The 18,447-nt window shown below is 47.9% G+C and overlaps 1 protein-coding gene across 4 annotated transcripts in view; it reads right to left on the minus strand.

The window, feature by feature from the left end:
• The window catches only part of LOC106561641 (contactin-1a), a 174,769-nt gene that overhangs the window by 13,335 nt on the left and 142,987 nt on the right, over window positions 1-18,447 (minus strand). For all 4 annotated transcript variants that reach the window (XM_014125784.3, XM_014125783.3, XM_082957410.1 and 1 more), the window contains 7 exons: window positions 16,541-16,668; window positions 13,758-13,930; window positions 11,757-11,880; window positions 8,775-8,936; window positions 3,232-3,381; window positions 2,205-2,275; window positions 717-951 (listed from right to left, as the gene is read on the minus strand). In XM_014125784.3, the coding sequence (XP_013981259.1) occupies window positions 717-951; window positions 2,205-2,275; window positions 3,232-3,381; window positions 8,775-8,936; window positions 11,757-11,880; window positions 13,758-13,930; window positions 16,541-16,668 (1,043 nt within the window). The remainder of the gene's footprint in view (window positions 1-716; window positions 952-2,204; window positions 2,276-3,231; window positions 3,382-8,774; window positions 8,937-11,756; window positions 11,881-13,757; window positions 13,931-16,540; window positions 16,669-18,447) is intronic.

The raw sequence follows: 18,447 nt of genomic DNA on the forward strand, positions 1-18,447 counted from the left end.
GGGTTGGAGGGAGGTGAGGGTAGGAGGGAGGTGAGGGTGGGAGGGAGGTGAGGGTGGGAGGGAGACAGGGGTGGAAGGGAGTTGAGGGTGGGAGGGAGGGAGGTTTGGAGGGAGGTGATAGAGGGTAGGAGGGAGCTGAAGGTGGGAGGTGAGGGAGGGGGGTAAGGGTGAGAGGGAGGTGAGGGTGGGAGGAAGGGAGGTGAGGGTGGGAGGGAGATAGGGGTGGGAGGGTGGGAGGGAGGTGAGGGAGGTTTGGAAGGAGTGAGGGAGGGTAGGAGGGAGATGAGGGTGGGAGGTGAGGGTGGGAGGGAGGTGAGGGTGGGAGGGAGGTGAGGGAGGGTAGGAGGGAGATGAGGGTGGGAGGTGAGGGGGGAGGGAGGGAGGTGAGGGTGGGAGGGAGTTGAGGGTGGGAGGGAGGGAGGTGAGGGAGGTTTGGGTAGGAAAGGTTTGCATTCTAAAGCTATTACAATTCTCCACATTCATCATTAGTTATTAAGTATTTCCCACTCAATTAAAAATTCACTGTGCTGATAAGTAATTGACACTGACAGATTGAAACAGCTGAGCGATAGGAAGGTGTGGGTTTCTGAAGAGACCCCCGTCTCTTTACGTTGCGGACAGAATACAATGATCTGTGGTCCGTTTTTCTGTTTTCCCACGTAGAATTAAGGTTGGGCTTTCCATGAGGAGTAAGCTGATCTTAGATCTGTGCTTACCGTCCTGTGCAGAGTAGATGACAGCCGTGAGACTATAGGGTCCTTCTCCTTTAATGTTGAAAGCCTTGACTTTGACCTGGAACTCTGTGGAGGCGGGGATGGATGAGTCTTTGTGGACGTAGTGTTTAGCCTCGGGGTCTACCACAGTCACCTTCATCCAGTCGTAGACATCGTGAGGCTTGAAGGCGATGATGTAGCCAAAGTTACGGCCGTAGTAGTACTGCGGCTGCACCGGCTGGAGGTAGAGGGAACGGGAAATAGAGTTGAACAGTTAACAATAAGAGAACGATCCACACAGGACCTTGTTGTCTATCGACAGGCGGTGTCACCTCTTCATGGTCCATCCTTGCTGACAGAGTTATGCCAAGTGAAAATAAAATGTCCAGGATCAAAATAAGGAGTTATAATCTCTCTAAAATGGGTTTATATAATATATAATATTATTCTAGTTATCATGACGACTGTGTCTCTAAGAGACTGTTTATTCCAAAGTTATGACACCCTTATTATTAGACCAGCCTGTCCAGCCTCTCCCTTGCCTCACTTCCTTGATTTATTAGACCAGCCTGTCCAGCCTCTCCCGTGCCTCACTTCCTTGATTTATTAGACCAGCCTGTCCACCCTCATCTCCTAGTTTGGCTCAGGCCCCATCAAACCAAATGTCCTGCATGATGTACATGCATCAGGCACTACACATTACACACACACACACACACACACACACACACACACACACACACACACACACACACACACACACACACACACACACACACACACACACACACACACACCTGACCTTTAAACACAAGCTTCATCACATCAACCAACTGCTGTAAGATTGATGCTGCCAGGCAATCTGCCCAAGACACCTATAGGAATTTGTCAGAGGGAAACACAGAAATGGAGGCTAGCTAATGGTTGATATCAATCATTTATTGTTTTGCTGGTGATTGTGTTGTGAGTCTGAACAAGTGAGAGAGTAAAGGCAGATACAAAAGCACTTCTGGTTGACAGTCATTCCTTCAAACCGTACTGTTATGGATGTGCTGTGGTCTGACGTCTATTCTCGCCTCTTCTTACAGGAACATAGCTTCCTCTAGGAACGGGTGGCAGGTAGCCTAGCGGTTAAGAGCATTGGGCCAATAACCGCAAGATCGCTGGTTCAAATCCCTAGGTGAAAAATCGGCCAATGGGCCCTTAAGCAAGGTACTCAACCCTAATCGCTCTGGATAAGAGCATCTGCTAAAATGTAAAAATAGCTAACATAGCTATTCTGCACTGCCTTGCAAGAAGGACATAGCAAAAACGACATGTATTTTGCACACGCTGCAGTTTAATTTGAATTGAAATCAAACTTCTGCTCTTGCTTGTCTATATTGGCTTGCTCCTGGCTGCTGTCAGATCAGATTTAGGAGAAAAGCTGAGTTTGTGGCCACAGTCCACTGGCAGAGACAGAAATAAAGATGGCGCATTGGCTAGACCTACCGTCCAAGTGATGGTCAGCTCCTTGCTGGTCCCGCCACCGCCGCCAATGTCTGAGGGCGCCACCACGGGAACTACAACGAGACAGGAGATGCCAAGCTCTGAGTTCACATTCACAGGCCAGTATTCACAAAGCACATCTGAGTGTTGAGCTAGGATAGTTGATCACAGAGTGCTGATCTAGGATCAGGTCCTGCCTGTCGATATAATCCTATTCATTACGATCAAAAAAGGTCAAACTGATCCTAGTCCTACTCTGAGACTCTTTGTGAACACTGGCCATTGTCCACACAGCACAATGCCAAAAAACATAGACTGTACCCTTCAGTTGGCACTAGCACTGATGCAGCATCGGCTTTATAAATATCACATCAATATCACTAGTGCTGCCAATTTCAACACCTTAAACGTTCCTATGGGACCGATGTCACACTGGCTTTCGATCTTCTAATCTCATCTGTCATGGTTTAGTAAGATATGTTCTGTTATCTCATCTGTCATGGTTTAGTAAGATATGTTCTGTTATCTCATCTGTCATGGTTTAGTAAGATATGTTCTGTTATCTCATCTGTCATGGTTTTAGTACAGCGGTGTATAGTACTTAAGTAAAAATACTTGAACGTACTACTTAAGCAGTTTTTTGTCTGGTTTGCTTATTATAAGGAATTTGAAATTATTTATACTTTTGATACTTAAGTATATTTTAGACTTTTACTCAAGTAGGATTTTACTGGGTGACTTTCACTTTTACTTTAGTCATTTTCTATTAAGGTATCTTTACTTTTACTCAAGTATGACAATTGGGTACTTTTTCCACCACTGGTTTAGTAAGACGTGTTCTAGCAAATATTATTGTTTTTAGAATTGTTACTTTAGGCCTACATTTTCAATGTTAAACTTAAAACCAGATTCCCTGTGTTCGTCTGCTGAGCTAAAGCCTAGGCATTAGTTGGGGTAGTGAAGACTTCAGAACTAAGGCAAGGTGACTCAGGATGCCATGATGGTTCAGCACCAGGTCCATTACCCTTACCTGCCTCCAACGTGGTGACTTTGGGAGAGGGGCTGCTGGGGTCTCCTGTCCCCAGGGTGTTGGTAGCTATCACCCTAAACTCATACTCTGTCCAGGGAAACAGGTCCACCACCATGGCTGTCTCTGCATTGCCTTCCACATCCGGAGGAGCTACAAAGACAGAGATACAGTGCATTCGGAAAAAATTCAGACCTCTTGCATTTTTCCACATTTTGTTAAGTTACAGCCTTCTTCTGAAATGGATTAAAAAAAAATCCTCATCAATCTACATATAATACCCCATAATGACAAAGCAAAAACAGGTTAAGTAATTTTTGCAAATGTATTGAAAATAAAAAACTGAAATACCGTATTTACATAAGTATTCATACCCTTTGCTATGAGACTTAAAGATGGCGCCGAAGAACATGGCTGATGTTTTACATTCTCCCAACCGATTGTGCAATTTTGTAATTTTTTTTGCATTTTGTGTAACTTCTTTTTTTACTTATTGTGTACATAATGTTGCTGCTACCGTCTCCTATGACCGAAAATAACTTCTGGAAAAGCGATTAATCACCGCGGACTGGAAGAAACTTTTTCCTTTAACGAGTCCGACGAGAAGGATATCCTGCTTTCACTGGAACAGGCCCAGATCCACGCATTTTGCGTGAAGAAAAGACGTCAGCGTAACGGCGTTCGTCGGAAGAAGGGGACCAAAGCGCAGCGTGGTAAGTGCTCATGATTTATTAAACAAAGCAACACTCGAACAAAAATAACAAAACGAAAAGCCAACAGTTCCGTCAGGTACAAAATACAAAACAGAAAACAACTACCCACAAACACAGGTGGGAAAAGGCTGCCTAAGTATGATTCACAATCAGAGACAACGAGAGACAGCTGCCTCTGATTGGAAACCATACTCGGCCAAAACAAAGAAATAGAATGCATAGAATGCCCACCCCACACCCCGACCTAACCAAATAGAGAAAAAACACGGCTCTCTAAGGTCAGGGCGTGACAGCCGGAAAAGGGGACGCAGATCGGGGATCCTTCTGAGAAGCCGGAGGCGAGTGAGTAAACTCCCAATGCCTTCCATTCTCCTTGCTAATGTGCAATCGTTAGAAAATAAAATTGATGACCTACTATTTAGATTATCCTACCAAAACTGTAACATCTAATGTTTCACCGAGACGTGGCTGAACAAAGAAACTGACAAAAAAAGAGCTGGCGGGATTTTCCATGCACCGGCAGAACAGAGACGCTACCTCTGGTAAGACGAGGGGTGGGGGAGTGTCTTTTTGTCAATAACAGCTGGTGCGCAATGTCTAATATTAAAGAAGTCTCGAGGTATAGCTCACCTGAGGTAGAATACCTCATGATAAGCTGTCGACCACACTATCTACCAAGAGAGATCTCATCTGTATTATTCGCAGCCGTCTATTTACCACCACACAGCGAAGCTGGCACTAAGACTGCTCTCAACCAACTCTAAAAGGCCATAAGCAAAGAAGAAAATGCCCACCCAGAAGCGGCGCTCCTAGTGGCCGGGGACTTGTGCAACAAGGGAAAAGAAAATCCTAGAACACCTTTACTTCACACACAGAGATGCATACAAAGCTCTCCCCCGCTGTCCATTCAGCAACTCTGACCCCAATTCTGTCCTCCTGATTCCTGCTTACAAGCAAAAACTAAAGCAGGAAGTACCAGTAACTAGCTCAATACGGAAGTGGTCAGATGACACGGATGCTACACTACAGGACTGTTTTGCTAGCACAGACTGGAATATGTTCCGGGATTCATCCAATGGCGTTGAGGAATATACCACCTCAGTCATCGGCCTCATCAATAAGTGCATCAATGACGTCATCCCAACAGTGACTGTACGTATATATCCCAACCAGAAGCCATGGATTACAGGCAACATCCACATCGAGCTAAAGGCTAGAGCTGCCGCTTTCAAAGAGCGGGAGATTAATCCGGACGCTTATAAGAAATCCCGCTATGCCCTCAGACAAACCATCAAACAAGCAAAGTGTTAATACAGGATTAAGATTGAATCATACTATACTGGCTCTGACGCTCGTCGGATGTTACGGACTACAAAGGGATACCCAGACGTGAGCTGCCCAATGACGTGAGCCTACAGACGAGCTAAATGCCTTTTATGCTCGCTTCGAGGCAAGCAACACTAGAGCATGCACGAGAGCACCAGCTGTTCTGGATGACTGTGTGATAATGCTCTCGGTAGCCGATGTGAACAAAACCTTTAAACAGGTCAACATTCACAAAGCCGCTGGGCCAGACAGATTACCAGGACGTGTACTCAAAGCATGCGCAGACCAACTGGCAAGTGTCTTCACTGACATTTTCAACCTCACCCTGACCGAGTCTGTAATACCTACATGTTTCAAGCAGACCACCATAGTCCCTGTGCCCAAGGAAGCGAAGGTAACCTGCCTAAATGATTACTGCCCCGTGGCACTCACGTCGGAAGCCATGAAGTGCTTGAAAGGCTGGTCATGGCTCACATCAACAGCATCCTCCCGGACAACCTAGACCCACTCCAATTCGCATACCGCCCCAACAGATCCACAGACGACGCAATCTCAATTGCACTCCACACCACCCTTTCTCACCTGGACAAAAGGAACACCTATATGTGAATGCTGTTCATCGACTACAGCTCAGCGTTCAACACCATAGTGCCCACGAAGCTCATCACTAAGCTAAGGACTCTGGGACTAAACACCTCCCTCTTCAACTGGATCCTGCTTCCTGACGGGCCGCCCCCAGGTGGTAAGAGTAGACAACAACACGTCTGCCACGCTGATCCTTAACACTGGGGCCCTGTTCACCCACGACGTGTGGCAAAACACGACTCAAACACCATTATTAAGTTTGCTGACGACACAACAGTGGTAGGCCTGATCACCGACAACGATAAGACGGCCTATAGGGGGGAGGTTAGAGAACTGTCAGTTTGGTGCCAGGACAACAACCTTTCCCTTAATGTGAGCAAGACAAAGGAGCTGATCGTGGACTACAGGAAAAGGCGGGCCGAACAAGCCCCCATTAACATCAACAGGGCTGTAGTGGAGCGGGTCGAGAGTTTCAAGTTCCTTGGTGTCCACATCACCAACGAACTATCATGGTCCAAACATACCAAGACAGTCGTGAAGAGGGCACGACAAAATCTTTTCCACCTCAGGAGACTGAAAAGATTTGGCATGGGCCCCCAGAATTTCAAAAGGTTCTACAGCTGCACCATCGAGAGCATCCTGGCCAGTTGCATCCCCACCTGGTATGGCAACTGCTCGGCATCTGACCGTAAGACGCTACAGAGGGTAGTGCGAACGGCGCAGTACATCACTGGGCCAAGCTTCCTGCCATCCAGGACCTATATAATAGGCTGTGTAAGACGAAAGCCCATAACATTTTCAGAGACTCCAGTCACCCAAGTTATGGACTGTTTTCTCTGCTACCGCATGGCAAGCAGTACCGGAGCGTCAAGTCTAGGACCAAAATGCTCCTCAACAGCTTCTACCCCCAAGCCATTAGACTGCTGAACAACTCATAAAAATCGCCACCGGACAATTCACATTGACAATTTGCATTCTTCTTGAACTGCACTGTTGGTTAAGGGCTTGTAAGTAAGCATTTCACGGTAAAGTCTACACTTGTTGTATTCGGCGCATGTGGCAAATAAAGTTTGATTTGATTTGAGACTCGAAATTGAGCTCAGGTACATCCTGTTTCCATTGATCATCCTTGTTTCTACAACTTCATTGGAGTCCACCTGTGGTAAATTCAATTGATTGGACATTATTTGGAAAGGCACACACCTGTCTATATAAGGTCCCACAGTTGGCAATGCATGTCAGAGCAAAAACCAAGCCATGAGATCAAAGGAGTTGTCTGTAGAGCTCTGAGACAGGATTGTGTCTAGGCACAGATCTGGGGAAGGGTACCAAAATATTTCTGCAGCATTGAAGGTCCCCAAGAACACAGTGACCTCCATCATTCTTAAATAGAATAAGTTTGCAACCACCAAGACTCTTCCTAGAGCTGGCTGCCCGGCCAAACTGAGCAATCGGGGGAGAAGGGCCTTGGTTAGGGAGGTGACCAAGAACCTGATGGTCACTCTGACAGAGCTCCAGAGTTCCTCTGTGGAGATGGAAGAACCTTCCAGAAGGACAACCATCTATGCAGCACTCCACCAATCAGGCCTGTATGGTAGAGCGGCCAGATGGAAGCCACTCCTCAGTAAAAGGCACATGACAGCCCACTTGGAGTTTGCCAAAAAGCACCTAACGGAAACAAGATTCTCTGGTCAGATGAAACTCTTTGGCCTGAATGTCAAGCGTCACGTCTGGAGGAAACCTGGCACCATACCTACGGTAAAGCATGGTGGTGGCAGCAACATGCTGTGGGGATGTTTTTCAGTGGCAGGGACTGGGAGACTAGTCAGGACTGAGGGAAAGATTAACGGATTAAAGTACAGAGAGATCCTTGATGAAAACCAGCTCCAGATCACTCAGGACCTCAGACTGGGGCAAAGATTCACATTCCAACAGGACTACAACCCTAGCACACAGCCAAGACAACACAGGAATGGCTTCGGGACAAGCCTCTGAATGTCCTTGAGTAGCCCAGCCAGAGCCCGCACTTGAACCCCATCGAACATCTCTTAAGAGACCTGAAAAAAGCTGTGTATCGACACTCCCCATCCAACCTGACAGAGCTTAAGAGGATCTGCAGAGAAGAATGGGAGAAACTCCCCAAATATAGGTGTATCAAACTTGTAGCGTCATACCCAAGAAGAATCGAGGCTGTAATCGCTGCCAAAGGTGCTTCAACAAAGTACTGAGTAAAGGGTCTGAATACTGAATACAGTTTTTTATTTTGAATAAATTAGCAAAAATGTAAAAAAAACGTTGAATTGTTTTGAATTATGGGGTATTGTGTGTAGATTGTGAGGATAAAAAAACAACAACATTTTATCAAGTTTAGAATAGAATAATTTCCAAATGCACTGTACACAGAAACCCATAGTATCACCTCAGAGAAGTATCAGAGAAATCAGCATAACGTGTGTTAAAATGCTACCAGCACGTGGACGTCTTTTTCATACAAGTTGGATTACTTCGGTGCTACAGTACAGCACCTAAAGACTAACGCACAGAACTTTGTTTTGCATTCTGTGTAAATGCTGACCTAGGACTTGTGCCTGTGAGGAACTGATGTGTGGTTTCAGTCTCTGTTTGCTTCTTTAGGAGATCCACCATGTGTCTATCTATGTACCTAGCTCTTAGCCAGAGCTGGCACCAGCCCCGGCTCTGTTCGACGCTCCGGTTTATTTGGCCAGTCGTTTTTGTTCATGGGGTTTATTTGATGTATTTTGTTGGATAGATAGACAGTAGGATTAGAGACAGAAAAGCTTGGAGAGGAGACACTAGTATGGTTTCTAAAAGTGGCGGCACAAACTGCAAGATCAGACCTACACATTTAGGGTATTTATTTGACCAGTCTACAATATGGATGGTGCTATTTATTTAACTCACATGTGGTGGCATCTCTCCAGTCTTCCTGAGAGAACGAGTCCCGGCATTGGACGGTGTATTTAGAGATGGGGCTGTGGTTGTCTGCTCCCCTGCTCCAGATCAGACGGACACTCTTGTTCCTGATCTCCTCTACACGTACCCCACCTGGAGGCCCAGGGGGACCTGGAGGGGGGAAGAGGGGGAACGGAGGGGGGAGGAGGGGGAACGGAGGGGGGAGGAGAGGGTTGAGAGGTTTGATGGGTGATAATTGTTACAAAAATACACAGCAAATAGGCATACACACGTCGCATAATCCAAAACAAAACCAACAAGATTAACCAATGTTTCAATATCCTGCTAATGGAAGAAGACTTGGCAAGATGTCTTGCCTGTTAAGACTACAATAATGGAATCTGTTTGATGCATAAAAACAGCACATTAATACCAGGCATGTAAAACAGCACATCAAAACTAGGCTGTAAAACAGTACATCAAAAACAGCACATCAAAACTAGGCTGTAAAACAGCACGTCAAAAACAGCACATCAATACCAGGCATGTAAAACAGCACGTCAAAAACAGCATGTTAAAACCAGGCTGTAAAACAGCACATCAAAAACAGCACATCAAAACCAGGCTGTAAAACAGCACATCAAAACCAGGTATGTAAAACAGGAGGTCAAAACCAGGCATTTCCACTGAAGTTACACTTTTACCAGATCGTTCAGTCTTAGATTGGTGGATTAACACATTACTTAGGGCAATTGACATATCAACCAAGCCTAAAAGCCAGAGAGAGAGACATTTTTAATCTACTGTTTTTCTTGGTAGTTCTGCCCTTCCTGGAGGAGAGAGAGAGGACTAGAAAGACTGTCTAATAGAAAATCCAGACTATTGGGGTGAGTCACTCCCTCTCTGCCTGTCTCCCTCTCTCTCAACCCACAGCCTTAGCCTCAGACGGCCCCAGAAATCAAGCAGGATTTGCTCTTTCATGTTTGCCACAGAATCCACCCAGAGAACTAAGGTGATTAGACTATAGACTGCCAGAGAGAGAGAGAGGGATGTGTGTGTGTGTGTGTGTGTGTGTGTGTGTGTGTGTGTGTGTGTGTGTGTGTGTGTGTGTGTGTGTGTGTGTGTGTGTGTGTGTGTGTGTGTGTGTGTGTGAAGAAGCCCTGAGTCGTTTTACTGGAACATATTAGTGACATCTTTTACACAAATGAGTCAATTTTCAGGCTTGTTGTATTGTTGTGTGGAAGCGGACCGGTGAATAGAGCAAGCTCTGAATCCATGTCTCGGTGCAGGCCAGGGTCTGTGCAATGGGACAAGCTCCAGAGACAGACTAGTTTATTATGAATGGCATATGGGAGAAAAGCATAATTTAACAGTCAAATACAAAATTCTAAGCCACTGCGTTTTCCTGTTTTTCCCCCATTGAAAGACAACAATGCGTTGTTGTAATACACAGACATATTCAGATACAGCTCATATTATTATCATAGAGATATAATAAGATAATAATAATAATGAGATGGTGATAGTAAAATACAGGTGCTGTGCGCTGTTTCTCTGGTGTAACCTAAATCTACTTCCTGGTTGTCAGAATTGATAAATGGTCATCTTTCATCTCCATCCTGTCTGTGTGTTGACACTCCATTTAAGCATGCCTGCAAGCCAGGGTCTCTGCCTTTTTTTGATTCGACTGCACTCTGGGATCGTCGTCGTAGCCTGAGCCCATTTACCTGCCCATTTGTCAGCCCCTGCTTCAAAAGAACAACCACGAGGGCACGATGAGGATCAACGCACACAGACTCTACGTTCCAAATAGCACCCTATTCCCTTTATAGTGCACTACTTTTAACCAGGACTCTGGTCAAAAGTAGTGCACTATATAGGGAATAGGGTGCCATTTGGGACACAAACCGGATCACTGCTTTCTCTGCTAGAGCTCTTAGCCTCATTCTAAAGAGACTTTTTCCACTGAGAGAAATGTTATATTTAGGGGCCTATAGGAGTAGTATAGGGGCTGTAAGACAAGGCTTCACTCAGCAGGTATAGTGGAGGTGAAAACATGAATCATCATGGCAGCATTACGGAGTACAGTATGACAGACATCACCTTGGAAACGTACTGTAGGAGTTTAGTTCACACATGTTAGCTTCAAGGGAAATAGAATGCCAAGCAGAAATGACTAAGGAGAGACAGTTCTCTGGCTACCAAAGAACACAAACACCGGAGAATTCATTCTCAAGCTCTTTGAGGAGGCGACATAAAAAAACCTAACCTTCCGGGAGACCTTTTTCAGATATCTACAGCAGTGTGTTTAAAAATGCCATGGCGTGAGCCTCTAACATGTGCCTCCTCCCCAGTGGCTGACCAGGCTCCAGGACAGAAGACATTTACTCCTACAGTGGTATTTCCACCACTGTGATGGAGCCACGGAGCTAACAGATCAGCCAGTAAAGCAGCCATGGTCTGGTTACTCTGGATAGACTTATAACCCCTTACACACACACGCATGCACACACACACTTCATAAAATTATTCGTGCCCAATAAAGTAGTAAAAATACAATTTTTCCAGGCTATTTTATGACACCCCCTCTGTGCTAAGAGTTTAGTTTAAAGGTGCTACTGTGTCCTTCAGAGGGCAGCTCATCTTACCTTAATATAGGAAGCATAAATGAGATGTCTGTTTAATAAACCAATATACGGAGCACAAATGAGACAAAACACAGGGTGGAATGAGAGAGTGAGAAAATGTGCATCAATCATCTCCTACTCTCTGTCTAGCACTCACCTACCTCCCACCTTGTCAACTCTAGTTCTCTCTGTGTGTGTGTGTGTGTGTGTGTGTGTGTGTGTGTGTGTGTGTGTGTGTGTGTGTGTGTGTGTGTGTGTGTGTGTGTGTGTGTGTGTGTGTGTGTGTGTGTGGTGTGTGTGTGTGTGTGTGTGTGTGTGTGTGTGTGTGTGTGTGTGTGTGTGTGTGTGTGTGAGAGAGACATACCTCTGACGACCAGGTCAGCGGATGCGGAGACGTTGTCCACAGGGGTCTGGGCGGTGCAGGTGTAACGTCCAGAGTGCTTCAGCTGGGTGTTCTTGATGATCAGCTCTCCACTTGAACCACCATTCTGAACAGGGACAGCACCATCTTCAATTAGTACAACCATTTCAGTTAGTGCAAGCCAAGGTTTGTATTTCATTTTACTTCCTGAATTGACTGAATTTAAATGAATTGTTGCAGACACCTACTCTTCTACAACACTCTTTATGTCAAATCAAATCACATTTTATAGGTCACATACACATGGTTAGCAGATGTTATTGCAAGTGTAGCACGGTGTCACACGGTCTATTGGTACAATCTATAGGTTTTTGATAATAGTAACACTATGGCCATTGGAAACAGTAGCATGAACTCCAGCTATGACAGCTGTGCCCCCCTGCACTTTTAATTAGCCCACTAGTATGGGAGCTACTGTATCAAGACTGCAACTTCCTGAGTCCTGAGGGCTAGCATGGGAGCTACTGTACCAAGACTGCAACTTCCTGAGTCCTGAGGGATAGCATGGGAGCTACTGTACCAAGACTGCAACTTCCGGAGTCCTGAGGGCTAGCATGGGAGCTACTGTACCAAGACTGCAACTTCCTGAGTCCTGAGGGCTAGCATGGGAGCTACTGTACCAAGACTGCAACTTCCGGAGTCCTGAGGGCTAGCATGGGAGCTACTGTACCAAGACTGCAACTTCCTGAGTCCTGAGGGCTAGCATGGGAGCTACTGTACCAAGACTGCAACTTCCTGAGTCCTGAGGGATATAGTCTTGTTTGCCAGACTCATGGTACTACATATAGGAGGGATACAGCGATCTGAACATCCAGATCAGGAGAACTACAGAGAGCTTTACCGTGGGGCCGTCAACCCTCCTGCCCTTCGTTTGAAGAATATAACATAGAGGATCTGTAGTATTCTCAATGGGAAGATTTCATAGACAGAATATTTGACCACAGTGGAATGCAGAATATCTGCAGTAGCCTTTCACTGTTTGTTAGGGCTAGGGAATTGCCATGGTCCTCACGATACAATATTATCACTGTCACTTAGGTGCCAATATGTATTGCGATTCTCGTGATGAAATATGTTCAATACTACGATTTTATTCAGATTTGATGTTCCAAACATATTGTTTCACTATACTGTATGTCTGCTGCAGAGAGAGAAGAGAGAGCATGAGAAAACGAGTTCTGATCAGTCATGGAAATAAAAGTGCTGAAAACATGTTGGCTCCCTATTTAAAAAGAAGATGGAGAACAAGCTACAGATTGAAAAATACCTGCGTTTTGGAGCCTGCGTTTTGGAGCATGACTAGCGCTAGGTCTAAGGGAGAAAACTGTGTTGGATGTTTGCGGTAACTTGTAATATCCCAAACAGACGTGGCAGTCTCACCACTACGGATTCCAGCTTTAAGTAAGGAACAAATTCTTATTTACAATAACAGCCATTATTTCCCATGTATGAAATCCTCCCATTGAGAATATAATAGAAGCATCATATTAACTCACTTAGTCTAATGAGTTCTACTATTATGATGCTACATAAATAACATCAACTGAAGAAGGAGGTCATTTTATGAGAGGGAAAAATAAGCCTTGTACACAGCTATGCAAGGTCATCAATCAGAATCATTATAGAGAGCTGTGGACGCCTCCAGTCTGTGGAATGACAGATGATGAATGCTAGCTGCTGCTTAGTGCTGAGACAGTTCTGGCAGAGAGTGGGTCACGTCATTCATAATGTATGAGAAAGGAAACTGCAGTTAAACTGATATAGTATACAGGGCACCAGCAGTCAGCAGTCCATGGGTCTTTTAGTAACTGATGCTAAATGGGTATCAGTGAGTTATAGTGGCATTATAAGTAGTACAGCACTACACCAAAGTAATATTTCAGCCATGCCCGGGATTTGAACCGTCAACACTAAGATTTCTGGCCTGCATTTTTTATCTCTTACTGGGTTACGTTCATAGTGGGATCCGTCCCGGTCGAAGTCGATGGAGCGGCCGTCCATGGTCCAGACGAACGTGATGTCCAGCGTTGAGTCATGTGATGCAGCACACTGCATGCTGGCGCTCTCGCCCGCCGTCACGTCCACGTTGGACGGAGCCAAGGTGATCTTAGTGGCCTCTGGTGAGAAAAAAGGGTGGTCAGCCTTAACAGCAATATGTGTGTTCTTGCCGATAAGAAGAACAATGTGCAAAAATCAGCATTTAATGTACCGTGATAAAGAGTTCTCCACTAATACCAGCCAGGTCTTTCAGGCCTAAAACGTAGGGAAATATATGTAGTTTGTATAGCGTGAGAACAGTGGAGGCTTGGGTTGAACGGCTCATAATAATGGCCGGAACGGAGCACCTGGAATGGCATCAAACACCTGGAGACCATGTGTTTGATGTATTTGATACCATTCCACTAATGCTCCAGTCATTAAGGTGCCACCAACCTCCTATGAGTGAGAGAGTCTGTGTAAGAATGTATTGATGTGAATCAGGGGTGGAGCAGTGAGCGGTGGCAGTGATCATATCTGACCAGTAGAGGGGGGTGAAGGGTAAGGTATTTATCACAACAGGGGCTCTGTCTACAGTGCATTTAGTTCAAAATTGTACATCCTATAAAAAAACATGTCAGATGTCATCTGAGGTGTTGGCTATGAGGGGTGAGTAATAGAGTGATAGCATGTATCACTACTGGCCCCCTGAGACCCCGCCCCCTGAGACCCCGCCCCTGAGACCCCGCCCCCTGAGACCCCGCTTCCTGAAACCCCGCCCCCCTGAGACCCCGCTTCCTGAAACCCCGCCCCCTGAGACCCAGCCCTCTGAGACCCAGCCCTCTGAAACCCCGCCCCCTGAGACCCAGCCCTCTGAGACCCCGCCCCCTGAGACCCCGCCCCCTGAGACCCCGCCCCCTGAGAACCCCGCCCCCTGAGACCCCGCCCTCCTGAGACCCCGCCCCCTGAGACTCCCGCTCTCCTGAGACCCCGCCCCCTGAGACCCCGCTTCCTGAAACCCCGCCCCCTGAGACCCCGCCCCCTGAGACCCCGCCCCCTGAGACCCCGCCCCCTGAGACCCCGCCCCCTGAAACCCCGCCCCCTGAGACCCAGCCCTCTGAGACCCCGCCCCCTGAGACCCCGCCCCCTGAAACCCCGCCCCCTGAGACCCAGCCCTCTGAGACCCCGCCCCCTGAAACTCCGCCCCCTGAGACCCAGCCCTCTGAGAACCCCGCCCCCTGAGACCCCGCCCCTCTGAGACCCCGCCCCCTGAGACCCAGCCCCCTGAGACCCAGCCCCCTGAGACCCCGCCCTCTGAGACCCCGCCCTCTGAGACCCCGCCCCCTGAGACCCAGCCCCCTGAGACCCAGCCCTCTGAGACCCAGCCCTCTGAGACCCAGCTCTCTGAGACCCCGCCCTCTGAGACCCAGATCTCTGAGACCCAGGTCTCTGAGACCCAGCCCTCTGAGACCCAGCCCTCTGAGACCCAGCCCTCTGAGACCCAGCCCTCTGAGACCCAGCCCTCTGAGACCCAGCCCTCTGAGACCCAGCCCTCTGAGACCCAGCCCTCTGAGACCCAGCCCTCTGAGACCCAGCCCTCTGAGACCCAGCCCTCTGAGACCCAGCCCTCTGAGACCCAGCCCTCTGAGACCCAGCCCTCTGAGACCCAGCCCTCTGAGACCCAGCCCTCTGAGACCCAGCCCTCTGAGACCCAGCCCTCTGAGACCCAGCTCTCTGAGACCCAGCCCTCTGAGACCCAGCCCTCTGAGACCCAGCCCTCTGAGACCCAGCCCTCTGAGACCCAGCCCTCTGAGACTCCATAACTCATAAGACTGATGAAGGCCAGATAGGCGTTCTGTGTGTGATGATGGTGGAGTGGCGGTAGCCTCAAGGCGGCTCAGTCCCCTGAGGTCCATAACTCAGTCAGAGGAGGCTGATGGGCTGGAGGTCAGATGGGTGTTTCTATGTGTGAATAATACGTTTCTGAGTCTGGTTCAGAGAAGGGGAGGGCAGCTACCCTGTGGTGTGTGAGTGAGTGAGTGAGTGAGTGAGTGAGTGAGTGAGTGAGTGAGTGAGTGAGTGAGTGAGTGAGTGAGTGAGTGAGTGAGTGAGTGAGTGAGTGAGTGAGTGAGTGAGTGAGTGAGTGAGTGAGTGAGTGAGTGAGTGAGTGAGTGAGTGAGTGAGTGAGTGAGTGAGTGAGTGAGTGAGTGAGTGAGTGAGTGAGTGAGTGAGTGAGTGAGTGAGTGAGTGAGTGAGTGAGTGAGTGAGTGAGTGAGTGAGTGAGTGAGTGAGTGAGTGAGTGAGTGAGTGAGTGAGTGAGTGAGTGAGTGAGTGAGTGAGTGAGTGAGTGAGTGAGTGAGTGAGTGAGTGAGTGAGTGAGTGAGTGAGTGAGTGAGTGAGTGAGTGAGTGAGTGAGTGAGTGAGTGAGTGAGTGAGTGAGTGAGTGAGTGAGTGAGTGAGTGAGTGAGTGAGTGAGTGAGTGAGTGAGTGAGTGAGTGAGTGAGTGAGTGAGTGAGTGAGTGAGTGAGTGAGTGAGTGAGTGAGTGAGTGAGTGAGTGAGTGAGTGAGTGAGTGAGTGAGTGAGTGAGTGAGTGAGTGAGTGAGTGAGTGAGTGAGTGAGTGAGTGAGTGAGTGAGTGAGTGAGTGAGTGAGTGAGTGAGTGAGTGAGTGAGTGAGTGAGTGAGTGAGTGAGTGAGTGAGTGAGTGTGTGTGTGTGTGTGTGTGTGTGTGTGTGTGTGCATGCAGCTTGCCTGTGATAGAGAGGAAGCCTGTGCTGTTGGCCTTGCCCCGGTCGTTCTCAGCAAAGCAGGTATAGCGCCCCTCGTCTGCCCTGGTCACATTCAGGATCTCCAGACTACCATCCTCCCAGATTAACATCCTGATGAAGGTAACAAAACATAATGTCAGTGTCCAAAATACACACAGAGAGCAAATCCCGTTAGACATGATTGAATGGCAACACACTTATTCACAACAGCCTGAATGAACAGCTCCTGTATGTGGACATCTCTCACAGAATAAGGCAATTATTTATTCCTCTTCTCTATTCTCATTTCTCAGAAAGTTATTTTAGCTATGGTGGGAGATGGCTGAGTGTGATGTGGGTAGTTGGAGAAGGGGAGATGGCTGAGAGTGATGTGGGTAGTTGGAGGAGGGGAGATGGCTGAGGGTGATGTGGGTAGTTGGAGAGGAGAGATGGCTGAGAGTGATGTAGGTAGTTGGAGAAGGGAGATGGCTGAGAGTGATGTGGGTAGTTGGGAGGGGCATGGCTGAGTGTGAGGGGTGTGGGGGGGGGCTGGAGGTGTGGGAGGAGAGGGGAGATGGCTGAGGTGATGTGGGTAGTTGGAGAGGGAGATGGCTGAGAGTGATGTGGGTAGTTGGAGAGGAGAGATGGCTGAGAGTGATGTAGGTAGTTGGAGAAGGGAGATGGCTGAGAGTGATGTGGGTAGTGGGAGAGGGGAGATGGCTGAGTGTGATGTGGGTAGTTGGAGAAGGGGAGATGGCTGAGAGTGATGTGGGTAGTTGGAGAGGGGAGATGGCTGAGTGTGATGTGGGTAGTTGGAGAAGGGGAGATGGCTGAGAGTGATGTGGGTAGTTGGAGAAGGGGAGATGGCTGAGAGTGATGTGGGTAGTTGGAGAAGGGGAGGTGGCTGAGAGCGACGTGGGTAGTTGGAGAAGGGGAGGTGGCTGAGAGCGGTGTGGGTAGTTGGAGAAGAGGAGATGGCTGAGAGCGACGTGGGTCGTTGGAGAAGGGGAGGTGGCTGAGAGTGATGTGGGTAGTTGGAGAAGAGGAGATGGCTGAGAGCGATGTGGGTAGTTGGAGAAGGGGAGATGGCTGAGAGCGGTGTGGGTAGTTGGAGAAGGGGAGATGGCTGAGAGCGATGTGGGTAGTTGGAGAAGGGGAGGTGGCTGAGAGTGATGTGGGTAGTTGGAGAAGAGGAGATGGCTGAGAGCGACGTGGGTCGTTGGAGAAGGGGAGGTGGCTGAGAGTGATGTGGGTAGTTGGAGAAGAGGAGATGGCTGAGAGCGATGTGGGTAGTTGGAGAAGGGGAGATGGCTGAGAGCGGTGTGGGTAGTTGGAGAAGGGGAGATGGCTGAGAGCGATGTGGGTAGTTGGAGAAGGGGAGATGGCTGAGAGGTGGTTCTTAGTGAAGGCAGATTATCCGTGTTTAGTGGTTGAGGAGCGGAGGAGTGGAGGGGCTGACACAGCCAGACTCTCTCTGTCCTGTCTGATGAGCTTCAGGCCAGGCTTAATGTCAGCTGCTGACGGAGGGAAGTGGGAAGCAGAGCAGAGAACAGCCCTCACTGACAAAAACAATCATCTCCATTACCAAGCTAAAGGGACAGACAGACAGACAGACAGACAGACAGACAGACAGACAGACAGACAGACAGACAGACAGACAGACAGACAGACAGACAGACAGACAGACAGACAGACAGACAGACAGACAGACAGACAGACAGACAGACACACACACACACACACACAGACACACACACACACACACACACACACAGACACACGTAATATACGCTACACTATAATGACCTAAATGTGTCTCATAAAAAAATAGAAAACTTCCTACTAGAGTCTAATCAAGACAAAATGTCAACACATTATCTTAAAAACAAATACAAAACCTTATGAGCACAG

The sequence above is a fragment of the Salmo salar genome, chromosome 10, assembly GCF_965601325.2.
Source record: "Salmo salar chromosome 10, fSalSal1, whole genome shotgun sequence".
NCBI classification, from domain to species: Eukaryota; Metazoa; Chordata; class Actinopteri; order Salmoniformes; family Salmonidae; genus Salmo; species Salmo salar.